This window comes from Meleagris gallopavo, chromosome 5, assembly GCF_905368555.1.
Source record: "Meleagris gallopavo chromosome 5, MGAL_WU_HG_1.1, whole genome shotgun sequence".
NCBI classification, from domain to species: Eukaryota; Metazoa; Chordata; class Aves; order Galliformes; family Phasianidae; genus Meleagris; species Meleagris gallopavo.
In genome coordinates this window covers 12666189-12683137 of record NC_139408.1, presented here as the reverse complement: position 1 = coordinate 12683137, position 16949 = coordinate 12666189, and the positions used below count along the sequence as shown (strand labels likewise).

At 51.5% G+C, this 16949-nt stretch overlaps 1 protein-coding gene across 1 annotated transcript; it reads right to left on the bottom strand.

Moving 5' to 3' along the window:
* Nucleotides 1-12910: 12910 nt before the first annotated feature.
* On the bottom strand, nucleotides 12911-14603 carry CDKN1C (cyclin dependent kinase inhibitor 1C). Its single transcript, XM_085224287.1, has 3 exons — nucleotides 13998-14603; nucleotides 13770-13896; nucleotides 12911-13661 (listed from the first exon to the last, which is right to left on the bottom strand). Exons 1-2 carry the CDS (start codon nucleotides 14464-14466, stop codon nucleotides 13775-13777), a joined length of 591 nt encoding a protein of 196 aa, XP_085080413.1. The 5' UTR covers nucleotides 14467-14603; the 3' UTR covers nucleotides 12911-13661; nucleotides 13770-13774.
* Nucleotides 14604-16949: the final 2346 nt, after the last annotated feature.

Sequence of the window (16949 nt, the reverse complement as noted above, 5' to 3'; positions counted from 1 at the left end):
AGAGCACAGAGGACGAAGCTTAGCTCACTGACATGAAGAAGCAATGACTTTGCTAGATTTGTACCAAGATCTCCCTGTATGGCACAAGGTCCATGCTGGATTGCAGCACTAACCCTTTGTCCAGACCTCCAAGAGCCAAATTAAACCAACTAGTCATTCACAGCATCTGTTCCTGCTGAAAGCACAGCAAATAGCTTCTCAGCAGAGATTTCTCTTTGGGAAGGATCACTGAGCAACCAGAAAGACAAATTAAATTAGGAAGCACAAAGCAGAAGGCCATGAGTAGAAGGGAAAAGGATATACTGACATTCACGTGTGAATCAGATCACGCGCAAAGAAGTCAAGTGTGCTTGTTTTTTTCAGGAATGTCTGAATATTTTTATACTTTAAGAAGAAAAAAACGATGGCACAGTCTGTTTAGAGGCAATGGGAAGGAAAAAGCAAAACAAAACAAGTGGGGCCATGAGACATGGTGCAATTTGCATCTAAATACATTTTAGCTAGAAGAACATGTTCAGAGGAAAGCACAGCATTGCCAGTTCACGAGACTAACTTTCTGATATCTTTGTGGGAACCAAATGAATTGCAAAACATCTGCAAGGTCCAAAGTGTCAATTATGCCTTTATGTAGATGGAGGAAATGTCACATGATTGAGGCAGTCATTGGACATGGTCAATTGTACGTTTTTATCCTCTGCTTAGCCTTAAAGCCTCACTCAACAGTCCCCTCAGACAAAGGCACTGTCAGAGAGGGAGATGGATCAGTTTGGCCACTCACAGGAGTCGCTTATCAGCACAGAAAGTGTCCCTGGCCTCGGACAACTCTGACATTCTCTTTGCATACCCTGCTTCAGTGGTGCAGCTACAAGTCCGCCTTGAGAGCCAGGCGGTGAAACGTAGCTAGGCAAACAACCCAACACAAAGCTCAGATTTGGAAAAGAAACCACGCAAACAAGCAGGTTTCAGACACATCTCTTAGACCGTACCTGTGTTTTTTCAGTCAGGTTTCTGCTCCAGCTCGCAAGTGACAAGTTTTTTGAAACATGCCAACTGCCCAGAAGCATCTCACAGGAATGTGTAAAATGAAGTCATGCATCATTCAGGGATCGCAGGAGCTGCCAAAGCAGAATGGTTTTGAAAGGCCCATATGCGTAGCAGCCAAAGCCAAATATCTTCATTTTAATGGCTCACGTGTTACAGTTTATACTGAGCACTTCAACAAGTCCCAGCAATATTCTTTCTGGATTTGAAAACTTGCATTACTTCTCAAGGAAAGTTTTAAACCCAGCAATATTTGTACTGAACAATCTGTGTATGTTTTACTGCAGTCAACATTTGCAGCCAACAGCATCTCTACACTGTAAAACTGCACTGAAACAACACTGGCACTGCTTCCAGCTGGTGGGATGGTACAGCTACTTTCACATCAAGGGAGGCTTGGATGGGGCTTGTGGTCATTAACATAGTTAATTATCATGCTATTCCATCACCATGGATGCTCATCTAAAATCTGACATCCACGTAGCCCTAGCTGAACATATCTGGATCCATTGAGTGGGTGCCCACCAGATGAGATGCAACCTGGGTATGGCAACGACCCACAAACAACAAAGCACACAAAAGAAGATCCAGGAAGCCCATTGCAGAGCTCACAACCAACTTGTCACAGTGTCAACAGGCCCTGAATGCAACATGCTCAAAAAAACCAGCAGCTGATGTGGATGCAGAGCCAAAGTAGGGCACTCGCATCAACCAGGCCTTGTAGCAGAGGAGGGAGAAATGTGGGTTGCAGCCATAGGGCAGAGCACTCTGAGCAGGAGGCAAGCAAACAGAATGCACGATGTGACTGCAATTGGGAAGCATGCAGTCAAAACCGTAATTTGTGCTACACACAAGAGATAAAATCTGTTCTGAATTGCGGAAGCCCTCACGTTGTTTTAATGAGATTTCTGTGTATTTATATGTACACACAGCCGCTGCCCTCTCCATGCCCGCTGCGTGCCTGCTCCCACTGCTGGCCTGCAGAGCATGTCCTGCATTGGAAATAGAGTTTACACATGCACATGACTACCAAAATTAACATGCTGCTCTGGTTGTGGCATCACAACAGAGTAACCCATCCACCTAAACACAACAACAACAGTACAAGGGATGGGGTTGCTCTGCGTGAGCTGCCTGGCATCCAAAACGAAGGTATGTATTTAAAGGCATCGGATAAGCCTACCCGTGCAGGTATTCCAGGAAAGGATGAAGTGTGTCTCACGATTCCAGGAACGGAAGGCAGTTTGTAAATCACGTGCACAGTGAGATAAACCCCAGACAGCCCTGCAGCACGGCATAGATTTGGATGGCTTATGTCAGGCACGTTCTGTAGCGGAACACGGGGCAGCCTCGTTCCAGCAGAACAGCACTTGAAGAGATGATTCCTGGAAAGTGCTTTCCATCTGAATTTTTGGGCAGTGGTTTCCTTGTGCCAGCAAAGCCTGTGTAAGTCAGGGCTCTGTGAAAGAGAACATTTAATACAGTGCAAAGCCCAGCAGCCGAGGAGAGATCGGGAAATCAGCAGATCTGTTGAATGAATCAGGCTCAGCCTACAAGAATCTCACTGCAGGAAAGCAGCCATTGCCAGGAGGGGTCGGGCTGTTTTCCTCCATCTACTGCCACTGAAGCAAACAGCAGAACATAGTTGAGTGGAAAAGAAACCTACAGACCCTAACTGGAGCATAAGCCATCAGTTATAATGTCTCAATTCTGTGCTTGTTTTGCATGTTTGTAAGACCTGTCTGTATACAGAACTTAAAAGCATCCAGTCCTGTGGTCCACGAAGACATGAACTGTCTGTAATGAGTTTATCTAGAAGGCTGGGTCCCACCTATGAAATCTGTTACCTTTTACCAAGTATATGAGGGAACAGCAGACACTGGGACTATCCAGATGGCAGTTTCCTGATCCTCTGCACTTACTTTAAGTGTAATGGTGGCACTTCCAGCTTTATCCCACCTGAAAGGTCAGCATGGAAAGCTGCTGAATGCATGGTTGTAAACAGCTGTTTTCTCTTCCATCTGCCTTGTGCATCCTCTGGAAGAGAACCACAGAATCATAGAATGGCTTGAGTTGGAAGGTTCCCTTAAAGGCCATCTGGTGCAGTTCCCCTGTGATGAACAGGGACACCTACACTACATCAGGTGCTGAGAGCCCCATCCTGTCTGATCTTGAACGTCTCCAGGGATGGGGCATCTACCACCTCTCTGGGCAGCCTGTTCCAAGGAAGCAGACATTTGCTGGTCACAGGTAAAATAAAAAGGTGTTTTCTGTTGTCATCGTTGTCATGAGTATTCACCAAGGTTGAGTACATGCATGGTTCCCTACTTAGCTGCTGCTAAAGATAATGAAAGTCTTGTACCTGAATTCGGGAGGAGTTCAGCCAGGCTTGGTGCTCTTCTGCTGGCAAATATTATAGGATTAATCATAGAATCACAGAATCATTAAGGTTGGAAAATACCACTAAGATCACCAACTCTAACCCCAGCCCACTCCCACCATGCCCACCAGCCACATCCCTCTGTGCCACATCTCCACAGTTCTTGAACACCTCCAAGTACAATGATTCCACCAACACCCTGGGCAGCCTGTGCCAGCGGATCACCACTCGTTCTGAGAAGAGATTTTCCTTAATAGCCAACACGAACCTTTCCTGGCGTAAGTTAAAGCCACGTAATTGACTTCAGCTCGCAGCCTGTGCCCTTGGTAGATTCGGAACACTCACTGATGTGGCATGGCAGCAATCAAAGCAGGGCAGCAGTGAATAATGGCCCCCAGCTGTACTCCCTGACCCCCACCCTCACCACAGTGGGGGAGGGGTGATATTGTTTTAAACTTTCCCTATTTCCCTATATGGAGTCTACAAACCAGCTCATTGGCTTTTCTCAGAGTTTCAGCTCCTTCTCCTTAGTCCAAACATTCCCCTCATCCCTTTCTTTTCCCTTCTTGCCAACCTGGTATTCTGTATTTTTTGTTATCTCCTTTACAAAATACTTATCTTAAAAATAGTGCATTTGATTGTGTGCAATAGTAAATTTTGCTCCTGGAACAACTCTGCCACCTCACTTTGGCCAAATTACGTGTACATCAACTCCTACTAAAAACTCATCATCTAACATGACACTCACGGTATTTAAAATCTGGCTAAAACCAAAATCTAAATGCTTTAATTTTACTACTACTTCCTGGCTTTTGTGGTGGGGGGCGGGGGGGGGAAGCATTATACTCATTTTAAAATCACTTCAGGTGTTTTCTTTGCTCATCTAAGAAAAACCATCAAGGCTATTCATTGTGTTCTCTTTGTTATCACTGGAGGTTTAAACATGCCATGCAAGTAATCTGTGGCCAATTAAAACACTCATTTCTGTTATAATTGCAGCAGTCAGGTTTGGAGGCGTTTGGGATGGGTGGAACAGGTGGGACAATGGCACAGGGTGAGATTTGTTGCTTTATTCTGGTATGAAATGAATACAGATGTGGCTAATTCCAATTCATGTTCTCCTTCTTCAGAGTCTGCCAGCAGCTGGGGCTCACTCAGGACACAAAGTGGACAGTACTGACAGCAGGGACGGGTCGTGGCCAAGATGCAGGAGTGGGCATCAAGGAGAGTGTGCCCCTTCCCAGCCAGTTCCTCCCATGTTACCTCACCCAGGCAAAGCTCTGAACTACAGAAAATCAGATATGGAAAGCACACTCACAAGGGTATATACATAAATGTATAACATCTCTGCACCACCACAATCAGATGTGCTTGCATATGTTTGAGCACTTCTACACTGGGTATCATCCAACCAAACCTCTTTGTTTGGATAACTTCCCAGGCTTTGTTTCTCTTTACTGCAGAAGACACAGTGTTAACTCCACCCAGGCTCCCAAACATCTGGATGCTTGGGGCCCTGAGCAATCTGGTCTAGTACCAGACCTGGAAGTTGGTGGCCCTGCCTGTGGCAGGGGGTTGGAACTTGATGATCCGTGGGGTCCCTTCCAACCCAAGCCATTCTATGACTCTATGATGATTCTGGTCAACCCTGCCTCATCCCCTCCTAAAGACCCCGCTAGTCAACAGATGCAGAACTCATCTTTGCCTTGGGAATGCCTTCAGAACACACAGCACCCTACCGAGGGCACGGTCTGTAGCACCTTGGAGCTCTTTCTTCACTCTGCTACGTTGTTGTTGTTTTTAATCCTACTTACACTTGACATGCCTTATGCCCATGGCTCCCAGATCTAGCTACCATAACAAGGTTTGAAGTTTTCTTGCTAAACATGTCAGACACAGAGCTTGGTGGCCCAATTGGCCAAGGGCCAAGTCCAATAACCACTAAGTGCTTTTTCTGATGCTTTCCTCACTCCAGAGCTCTTTCCACAAACCTAGGTCTCCATTCTCAGGCATTCCTTTGCACTCCCTGGCCATGCCCCTCACTCTTCTCTCCCTCAAGACTTGGCCTTCCATTGAAGGATCACAGCAAACCACAGAACCTCAGCACAAGGCACAGACTCAGCATCAGCTACAGGAGGAGCACGCACCCAACCCAAGGCACAGCCACAGCAAGGGCTGGGCACTGCGCTGCCCATGGCCAAGAGTTCAGCATAGAAAGGACCCAGGAACGAGGGAGGCCAAAGTAGTACAGAGCTGTGCTTGGGTGTGTGGGGCCATCTGCCACCGCAGAAGTACAATGCCGGATTCTTGAAATGTAAAAATAGATCTCAAAAGCGACATGTTTTAATGAACTGAGCACAAAGGAACATGGGCGAAATAAACTGAAAACAGAAGCAAGGTTCAAGGAGCTGTTTGTTAAATGAGCACCCGGAGCCAGAATATGGTTTTGGTGCCGGAGAATGCAGGCAGGCTGCGTCCTGCGCGCGCCACGGCTCTTTGGGATGCGGGTGGGAGCGGGAGGGGTGAATGCAGCCCTTGTTTGTCCTCTCTTGAGGAATCTAATTATGTATCAATTGATTTCAAAGCCCGCAATAGCAACTCCCCGGCAAACACTCGCTCCCAGACATTGTCCCAGCTTTCGCCCGGTCGTAATTTATTCACCTCGGGTTTAAATGAGCACCTCGCACCGATCCCCCCCCCCCTCCTCCCTCTCCTTGGGCGCTGAGCCTGAGGGAGTGGGGGCGGGGGCTCCGCCAAGTTTCAACCACCCCATACCCACGGGGGCTGCGGGCCGACCCTGGGGGGGCAGAGCCGTGCCCCCGCCCCTCGCGGCGGGCAGGGAGCCACGAGCCGGCTGTCACTCGGCCTTCTGCCCGGCTGCGCGCCGTCAAAGGGCCGCCCGCGGGCGGCAGCGCCTCGGAGCCGGAGGCGAACGCATCGGCGAGGCCGGGGGCTGCGCTCCGGTCGTGCCGCAACGGGGAGGGGTGGCCGGCGGAACCAAGCATACGCGTGCGTGCACTACATACGCGCATAAAGTCGCGCAAACGCACGTTCAAATGAAAGCCCGGAGCTGCGCACATTCCCGCGGATGGGCGCAAATCAGCGCACGCATTCACGCACGGATACCTGCACGCACCGCCGTGCGCGCATGCACGCACTTAAGCACGCACAAAGATGCGCGTACAGACGTGCAAAGCCTGGAGGGGTCTCCTCGGGCTCATGCAGCGGGGTCCGATGGGGCTGTCCCCCACACAGAACCACGTCCTACTGAGAAGCCTGCTCCCCAACCGCCCCCGGCTTCAGTGCTCGTTTGCTCCGCGGAGAGGTGATTGGGGCACAGTGGCACGCACCCTCGGCCCCCCCCGCCGCCCCCTTCCGTATCTGTTCCGTGGCCTTCACTCCGACTCGCCCCACCTTCCCCAGGGAAGAGTCACAGGGAAATTGAGGGGAGTCGCAAAGTTCTAACGCTGAACGCTTTCCCTTCAGCTTTGAGCCGTGGCACTCTTTCCCCAGAAGAGACGAGCGCTCAGTATCAGAGCGATACCTTCAAACGACCCTGTCCCCTCCGCAACTTAAATAAACAGCATCTGGAAACCAGGCCGGGGCCCCCCGCCCCCGCTACGGCCGCCCCCCCGCCGCTATTAAGGGCCCATTACGGCGGTGGAGGCAGGGAAGGGGCAGGTTTAAACTCTCCCCCCCTCCCCACCACTACCACCACCACCAAGCGTCAGACAATTTTGATGAGTGGGTTTTTGTCCGGATGGTTCGTAATGGTGCCTGTTTTGGGGTGTCCCGGGGGGTCCGGGAAGCTTTAATTCGCTCACAAAGGCTCATTTGCAGGTCAATGCCATGGCACACTCGCCTCTCCCCTTTGCCTAAATCTCCTTTTGTTCCCCCTCGCCTGCTCCTCATGCCAGATGGCCGCGGAAAATGCTAATTTTCTCTCTCTCTCTCTTCCCCACCCACCCCCCCCTTTTTTTTTTTTTTTTTGCATTTAATTGCGGCCCTTTGCAGATGGGGGCCGCGGAGTGTGTGCTTCATTCAAATGAGGTTTGCTTTTTGGTTTCCAGGCACGTTTCGAAAAGTCCGATGTGAGTCGGGCAGGGATTAGGTTGACAGGGAAGTGATCAGATTAAACCCGGCCCGAGCGCGGCCGCCTCCCTCCGGCCCTGCTCCTTCCCCGCCCTCCTCCCAGGGGAGGAAAAAAAAAAAAAAAAAAAAAAAAAAAAAAGGAAAAGCAATCTGAGAGATTTGGGATGAAATTTGCTTGAATTCAGGCAGGAAAATCCATCTTCTTGGGACAAAAGGAAAATTACAACTACCAAAAAGGTTGTAGTGAGGTGCGGGTCATCTTTTCTTCTTCCAGGTAACCAGTGATATGATGAAAGATACTGGCCTCAAACTGTGCCAGGTTCATGTGGGATATTAGGAAACATCTCTTCTTGGAAAGAGCGTGAGGCATTGGAACAGGCTGCCCAGGAAGGTGGTGGAGTCACCGTCCCTGCAGGTGTTCAGGAAGCCATGGAGATGTGATACCAAGGGATGTGGTTGGTGGGCACGGTTGGACTGGATGTTCTCAGTGGTCTTTTCCAACCTGAATGATCTTTCTATGCCACTGGTTGGTCCCTCAATTTTAGCCATCTCTCAGCCCATCACTGAACCATCCTGATGGTCCAATTTCTTACTCTCCAGCCTGCACACATGTGGCAAAGTCACTGCAGGCACCACCAATCAGTTAGTACTCAATCACAGAATCATTAAAGTTGGAAAAGAACATCCAGATCATCTAGTCCAACCATCAACCCCATTCCCACCAAGCCATGTTCAGTCACAAACCATACTTCATTTTTTTCCCTATGGCTTGTTTCCATAAAGCAGGCTGCTTTAGTTGCTGACTTTGGAGCAAATTAGCCAGCAGCTGGGCCTAAATTACCTCTGGATATCTGTACCAGGTGTGGTGTGTGCTGGGAGTTGTGGGCACCTGGGGCTGCTTAGGATAAGGGGTAGCTGCTAGATTGATTGTCTGTATGTGACCTTTTTTCCCAGTGCTTAAAGAAATGCCTATTATATATATCACTATATATCTATATATCTATATGTATATATATCGCTATATATATATCGCTATATATATATATAGTGATTTTTTGACCTTTAAGAGAGAAACTTCAGGTACATCAGTTTTGGGACCTTGGGGTGAGGAGCTCAGCACTGCCTTTGCCTACCAGGTAGGAGCTGAAATTGTATGTATGTGTCTGTCTTCTTGTCTCTGTCACTGCAAGGGACCAAACTGATCTTTGGAAGTGAACAATTGCACTATGCTGGATTTTAGTGTGTGACAACTTGTGAATATGTGAAAAAATAAAAGCAAATCGGGGTAGATGAAGACTTAATCCCAGTATCTCTTAGAGCTTCAGTAATTATTCTCTCATTATTTTATTTTCTAGTTTTTCAGTTGAGGTTGGTGAGGGGCAGACCCCAACTTTCTGCCTTTCTGCTCAAGTTAGATTTGTTTCTCTAAGAATTCAAGAACATTTATTTGCTTAAAGGCTTGCCAGTGAAAAGGCCCCAGGTCTAATCCCCTTTCTGCTACACACCAGTGCAACTTAGGGAACCCTTTGCCTATTGACTTCTTCACGTGGAAACTGAACCACTGAAAGCAAAAAGGAACCGTTTCTTGTAGGGGGGGAGAAAACCTCTAAAATTCCTTTCTGAAGAAGTCCTCATCCTTGGCCCGTGCAGTAGCAATAGAAGCAAAGGCTTTTTGATCCTCACATTTGTAAACTTGTAGACATAATAATGCCATTTCTCCAGTGTTAGCAGGTGTCCTGTCTGGAAGCTGCTGCCTCAGCCTCCAGCAGAGCTGGGAATTAGAAAATTGTCTGTCGTTCCTGAACCGTGAAGCGCTGCTCTTAAATAAAGGCCAGGTCAGATGTTAAAGGGACATTCTTGTCTTCTGAAGCTGAAATAATCTACAGTCACATCGAGAAATGAAGGCATCTTCCTCCAAAAATGGTCAACCTCTTTATCTCCCATTATATTCCATAGGGTCACGACAAGCTCCATGCACGCAGATGGGTTGCGTGTCTCCCCAGCCCATAGCGTAGCATGTGTCCAGCTGTGCTTTGGGGCAGTACAGTGACTGGGGCAGGTTGTACTCTTCTTTGTGCCCTCTGCTGTCCTTCCTCTGTCTCTGATAGAACAATGAATACAGATCACACTCCAAGTATACATTTTCTATTTTCTCTGTGCTCATCAATAGATCTTAGACAATGTGCTCTCTGGGTTCTGTTAAGCAAACTGAATGTGTTTTAAGGTGGCCAGACTGTGGACACAGCTGAGGTTTTACAACAGGTGTGGAATGCCAGGCAGAAAAGCCTGGTTGCAAGCATTCAGTCTTTGCACCAAACGTAGATGTTCTTCTGGGAGCACGTGTGATGTTGAGTGTGCAGGACAGAGAGATGGGTTTGGCCTAAAGATGGGCATTAAGAATGGAAAAGCATTGTGTTTCCTCAAACCAAGCAAATTCTCCCAGGGGAGAGCTGAACCTCAGAGCTGTCACCGGGAGCTTTGGGATCCGGTGCTGGGGGTCAGAATCTGGCATTTTAGTACAGTACATCCAGGATGGGGGGAGACTGTCCCAATTCCCTACCTGGAGGTGGGGGAAAAATGATGGGGCAAGGTGAGAAACCTCATCAGAGCTCCCTTTGTGATTTCCTAGCCTGCAAAACCATTCTTGGGGTTTCTTTACTAGATGACACCAAGAACGGCTCCAACATGGTGGAGCAGGGCTGGTCTCTGGCTGTGGTGTTTGGTGCTGCAGGAGGATGGGGTGGGACAGCAAGGCGGCAGCCAGGAAGGGAAGTGGAGATGGTGAGGCCGAGGGAAACCCTTGGCTCTGCCCCCTTGTGTCTGCGCATGATGATAAAATCTTTTAATTAAATGATTGCACTGAGTGCACAGGGTGAACGGCACTCGCCTAATGAGCAGTTGCTCAGTTTTGCTTTTTCTCTCTGTTCAATGGACGGTGCTGGGTCCTATTAACCGTGCACTGTTCAAACCCTGCCCGACAGCGTTGTGGGTTTCCCCGTGGGATTGGTGTGGTGCAGCTCCTGGTGCCTTCCAAGCATGAATGGATTGATACATAAATGCTGAGTGCTGTTTGAAGATGGAGGGGGGGGGGAGGGCAACATAATCTGTAATTCCTCCCCATTGCACTCCCTTTGCCAGGATCTACCCAGCAAGCCCAGTTCTCTGTGAGTGAATTGGGTGTTCAGTGAGTTTATTTTATTTTCATACCAAAACATAGGAAACCTCTCCTAATATCAGACTGCTTTCCTCATCCTGTTACCTACACCTCCCGCTCATTAGGGACAAATATTTGCTCAAGAAGTGGCAAGCTGCTTTTTTGTTTCTTCCAAGTGATAATAGAACAAGTTTTGGCCCAAAAAGAAAAGTTGTGGCCAGGCAGGAGAATGATTCCTAGCGCCAACCATATGCTGCATTCATCATGCTGAAGTGCCTTAATTACTGGTGGATGTCGCCGTGCTTGTAAAGATAGCGCAAAGCTTTTGGCCAAGGTTGTTTGCTGATAATTGCATTTCCTGGGGGGGAAAAAAATCCTGAAAGCCTTTCTACTGCTGAGTTTTCCTTTGGGCATCCCACGCGGGTATGCGTCAGGAGATGCTCGTGGGATGTGAGTGCCCAGAATCTTGCAGCATTAAAGCTCTGTCTCGGGGAAACTCCATTGCAACGCTGGCCTCAGCCTGGGGTTGGTGTCCTGCTTTCAGCTGGGACAGAGCTGACTTTCACCGCAGTGTCTGCCATAATGGGAAGCGAGCTCCCATAGATGCCCAGTACTGTGCATCATTTCCAAAAGCCGTTCCCATCCTGAAATCCAAAACAGGATTTGGGATTCCTGCTAAGGGGTGAGTGGGGCAGTGGTAACAAGCAGCAGCCTCCCTCCCCTCCTTTATCATTCTGATGATAAAGGGCAACTTTAAAGGCTCTCTGACAATGAATGAGTCCCGGTTAAATATTTCGGGACCTTCTTTACATGGTTTCCTCTGATGCGTGCACTGCCGAGACATCTGTCTTCGGTACTAATAAAGTAGTCTAGATTTAAAATGAACTTCATTGGATCGCTTTGAAACTATAGGCACATATGGTTCATAATTAGCTGGATATCTCTTATAGTTAAATGATTTTTTCCCTTCTCTTTCTCTCTCTCTCTGTCGCCCATTCGCATCAATAATAGAAGCAAACAAAGTTCCAATTGTTCCCTGTTGCGGGACATTATGTGCCTGAATAAATGGATGTTGGCTGTGTCTACATGGATTTGCCATATGGCTACAAAGGCTCGAAGAATAGGGGCAGTGTGCTTTGTGCCGAAGGCGGGCTGGGTGGAGCGGGCTGCAGGGCGGCCGCACACCTTCCCCGTGCCCGGCAGCTGGAGCCCCCGCCATGCTCCGAACCCACCTCCACAGCCCAGGGATTTGGGAGCCGGGCACGGGGATTTCTTGGTGCGGAAAGTCCTATTATGAGCGGGGGGTTGGGACAATGGACGTCCCAAAGGCACCTGCTTGCATGAAAGCCAGAGAAAAGCCCATAAATCCTGGAGGATCCAGCTGCCTCACTCCGGGCATTGTTGGCTTTCAGAAGGAAAGGGAAAAGCTATTTTTCTTTTTCAAAGGGGGGGGGGGGGAAATCGTGTTGAGGCGGCGGCCGCTGACGCGGGCGCGTAAAATAATCCCGTTCTGATTAAGCGATCAAGGAGCTGGAGGTAATCAATGTTACTTTTACAGCCGGGAGCGTTCCGCGGCCGTGACGGGGGGGGGCAGCGGCGAGCGCTGCGGGGACAGCCGGGGCGGGGACAACCCGGCTTCGGCCCCCCGGCTCCGCCCGGCGGCATCGGGGCACCGCGGCACGGAGCCGACCCACCTGCGACCGGGGCTGCCCCAGCCCGAGTGCGTGCCCCCACCCCGTTCATGTTGGCTGGGGACTGCTTTTTTTTGCCTATTCTGGCTTGGAGTGGTTGGGGGAGGGAGGAGGGCTGGAAATCGGTGCTGGGTTCGGATAGGAGAGGTGGGGAAGGGCTTTTGCCCGAAGTGATGGGGGAGAGGCGTGCACACGGAAGGGGCCCCCGAGAGCACAGCCTGCCCTCACCCCCTCCTTAATGTGGGGCTACCCCAAGGCCGAGCCTGGGCCACAGCTCTGGGAGAAGAGGGAATCGCGGTGCAGAAAGGCAAAACTCAGTGTTCTCAGACGTGTTTCCCCCTCGTTTTGTCATGGCCAGCAGCACTCTCACGCGTTTGTAAGGGGAAAAGTCCTTTTTCTCCTCCAACTACAGCCCCTGCACCCCCACCCTGCTTTGCAGCCACGCTGTTCCCCCAGCAGCTTGGTCACAGTGCACGGAGCACTGGAAGATGCAACCAGCCCTTCCCTCCTTCCTCCCCCCCAACCCCACAGCTATCAGCACAGCACACAGCATTGCAGGGGGTCCTGGGATGTTTTTATTATTGAAGATTGTGGCATTACTGGCACTGGAAGCGGAACAGACAGGCTCAGAACTATAGGAACTTGTCTTCAAGTAAAGGGTACAAACTGCTGGGTTCATTACTACATCATGTGAAGGCCAAAAAAAAAAAAAAACCAACAAAATTCGACTATAAAAATAAATTTACGTTTTGTAAATAACAAAAGCAAATATAGTGCCCTTTGGCTTAACCAAACAAAAAAAAAAAGACGACTATTGGATGTCAACCAGTTATCCACATTTCTGACATAAATAGAAAATATAAGTTAGTATAACTCTTAAAAAAAACGTATTGTACAAATATACACTTGCTTCTTTCTTCTTCTTTATCCTTTTTTTTTTTTAGGCTTTTTTTTTTTTTTTTTTTTTTGCACTGAGAGATCAGCAGAGATTAAACATATCCATATAAATGACTTTTTTTTTTTTTCTTCTCCTTTAAAGCTTTACACTTCTGGCCAGTGTACTCACATTAGGCATAATACATTTCTGTACACAACGTCACACATTGCACACTCGTACGTTAACACTGCTCCGTGCGCAGCCGCTCCCGGCGGGCGGGCGCTGCGGCTGCGGCTCCGTCCCCGCTCCGGCGGCGCTGCGGGTCCCGGGCCGGGCGCGGTGCGGGGGGGTCCCGGCTGCCCGCAACTCCGGGGCACGGCGCCTGCGGGCTGCGCGCCTCTCCCGTGGGTGCCGTAGTGCAAAAGGCTGAAGGGATAAAGAGGAGGGGAGAGTTAGAAGCGAGGGGAGAGAGACGTGGGTTAAGGTTGCGTCCGCTCCTCCCCCCCTCCCTTTGATTTCCCCGGAGCTCCTCACCTGGCTCAGCGGAGCCGCTTGCGGGGAGTGTGCTCAGCCGGCACGGCGGCGGGGGGCTGCGAGCAGCCCGCGGGGCGCTCGGCCGCCGCTTTGGGCTCGGCCGGCCTTTTTCTCCTGGCGAAGAAATCTGGAGGAGAGGGAAGAGGGGGAGGGGGCCGTCAGCCGCCGCAAAGAGAGCCCCGCGGTGCCGCCACCCCCTCCCCCCCGCCGGCCTCCCTACGCACGCACCTGTGATACGGGTCGTGGGGCCGCTCCGTCGGGGCCGCAGCGCACGTCGGCGGGGCGCGGCGCGGTTCTCCCGGCTCAGGCGCGCCCCCGGCCCCCCCGGAGCTTTGGCGGCGGCGATATTGACGATGGACGGCGGAGCCGGGGGGGCATGGCGTAGGGGAACGCGGTGCCGGCCCACCTGCAGCGTCTCCCGGTAGAACGCGGGCACGGTGCCGCCCTCCACCTCCTCCCAGCGCAGGCGGCCGGGCCCGGGCAGCGGCGTGTCGGTGTGGAAGTTGTAGTCCCAGCGGCGCTGGTCGTCCTCGCCCATCTCCCGCAGGCGACTCCGCAGCTCCCGGCCCAGCTCCTCGTGGTCCACCGGCCCGAATAAGCTCCTGCAGACCGCGCTGCGGCCGGGCACGGGCAGCGCTCGCAGGGCCGCCAGGCGCTCCGGGGCCGCCGCCGCACCCGAAAGGTGCACGTCGGACATCGCCGCGGGGTGGGTGGGTGCGTGGCCGCCCGCCCCCGCCGCTCCCCTCGCCGCCCGTCCCGTCTCGTCCAGTCCCGCACCAAGCGCGCTCCGGCCCTGCCTCCGCCTCTGAGCCCCTTCCCCCGGCTCCCCGCTTTTAAACCCCGCTCCCCGCGAGGGCGAGCAAAACAACCATTAGCATAATAGTATTTCCCCGCCGCGATTGGCGGGCCCCCCCCCGCCGCCCCCCGGCCCCCAGCGGCAGCCCTCCTGCCCGCGCCCTCCATTGGCTGCGCCGGGCAGCGCCGCGCCGCCGCCGGCCGCATTGGCCCGGCCCGGCCCCGCCGCGGCCCGGGGGGCCGGCCCCGGCGCTGGCCCGGCCCCGGGGGGCGGCACGGAGCTCCCCGCCCGCCGCGTCTCCGCGCCTTTGTCTGCCCGCGGCCGCTGCTCCCTCCCATCTCCTGCTTTCGTCTCGTCTCGGGGCTGCTCTCGCCCCCTCCCTCTCGCCTTCCCTCTAGAGGTGTGCGCGTTTGGGGCGTCCTCACAGTGGGTTCTTATCCTTTCTTTTTCTCTCTTTTTCTTTTTTCTTTCTTTTTTTTTTTTTGTCCTTCTTTTTTCCCCTGAGAAGACGTTGCTCAGCATCCACAGGCGCGGAAGGAGGATTCGGGGTCGGTTCTGGCTCCGCGGTTTGGTTGCCCTGCCGCAAAACAAAGCGGGATGCTCGCAGAGTTCAAAACAAGCTGAGGGCAGCTTTTAAAAATAGCACTTCTCGGCTGCATGGAATTAATAAGCTGCAGCCTCGCTGAGCAGAAATACATGGAAACCACAGCATTTTCCTCTCCTAACTTTTAAGCCCACATAAATGCTTCCCTGGAAGAACTCAAGGCCAGGCTGGATGGGGCTTGGAGCAACCTGGTCTAAAGGGAGGTGTCCCTGCCTATGGCAGGGGGTTGGAACCAGATGGTTTTGAGGGTCCCTTCCAACCCAAACCGTTTTGTGATTCCATGATAAGACATGGTCAGCTGCAAGTGAGCTCATCTCACCATTATGCTGCCCTCCTGTTTGAGCAGCCCTTGTCTTGGAGTGGGGTAGGGAGTGCCTTTTTAAGATACCCATCCGGATGGATGTGTGTCCATCAGCAGGGGGGTGTTCCTATGGAGATCTTTTGGAACCCCAAGGCTGGAGGGGTGTTGGGAGCACCCAGATCAACGGGCCATGCAGCCTTATCAACAGCTGGAGCCACGAGAGGCCCTCGTGCAGCAAACCAAGTGAGAGAGCAAGTAGGATAAAGAGTTGCAAAGGTGTGCGTGATCACAGGCAGTTTGCAACTTTGCATTTGTACCAGTGGCAGTTTTGCATGGTACTTTGGAGTTCTGAACTCCGAGCCGTACCGCCAGCTCCGCGACCTTTCAAGTTATTGCAGCCTGGGTACATTCAGAACGGTAATAAAAAAAATGAAGGTGGATGCCAGCCACGCCTCGAGGATGCAAAATCTAGGTTTAAAAACACAACAATAACAAAACTCCCCTCTGGAAGATGCTCGCAGCCCGTGCCCGGGGCCGGCCCCGATGTGCGGGGCGATGGTGCCCTCTAATGTCGGCCGGGCCGGGCGGTGCCGGGCTGCGGGACGTACCGCCTCGTACCCTGCTGTGATGCACCGGGTGTCCTGCTGCTGCAGGGGAAGGGGAAATGGTTTCGAACTAACAGAAGGGAGGTTTAGAGATCTCAGTACGATGTTTTTTTTACAATGAGGCAGTGAGGCACTGGCACGGGTTGCCCAGAGAGGTGGAGGCTCTTTCCCTGGAGACATTCAAGGTCAGGCTGGATGGGGCTCTGAGCACCTGATCTGGTGTAGGTGTCCCTGTTCACTGCAGGGGAGTTGGACCAGATGGCCTTTAAGGATCCCTTCCAACACGAGCAGTTCTCTGATGATGATTCTTTGATTCTGTGAGAATAAGAGAGTGAGCTTTAGGTGAGTGAGGCCAGGAGGGCACAAAGGGATGCGCTCATAATGGCCTCTCGGTGAAGCTTAATCTCATGAATTAAAGACACTTTCACCCTGATGCTGGCAGATATCCTCCTGCTCTCCAGTGAGCAGCTTTACCAGCATAAGCACTACAGTTCTCTCAGGCATGTCATGCAATAGCATGTTCTGCGGGGAGTCCCATGATTTATTTCAAGCCAAAGAGATTGTGTCACAAAAGCAGGAATGGTGTTTGTTCTGGAGAGAGCATAAACAAGCGCTGATTATTTATCAATAAGCACGTGCCTCACACAGCAAAACACATGCACATAGTTTCATGTGATGGCATTTTGCACTGACACAATACAACTTCTGAAGAATGCTGTAAGCAATGGGCTTTTGAAATAGCGCTTTAAAGCCCCTGGAAATTAGGGCTCATTTCTTTTTGTCTGCAGCAAATTCACTCTGAGGGCAGGTGCAGAGGGAGCAGCGAAGGTTCTCCAAAGCCTTCCTGTGGTTTGAACCAAAAAGTAGCAGGGAA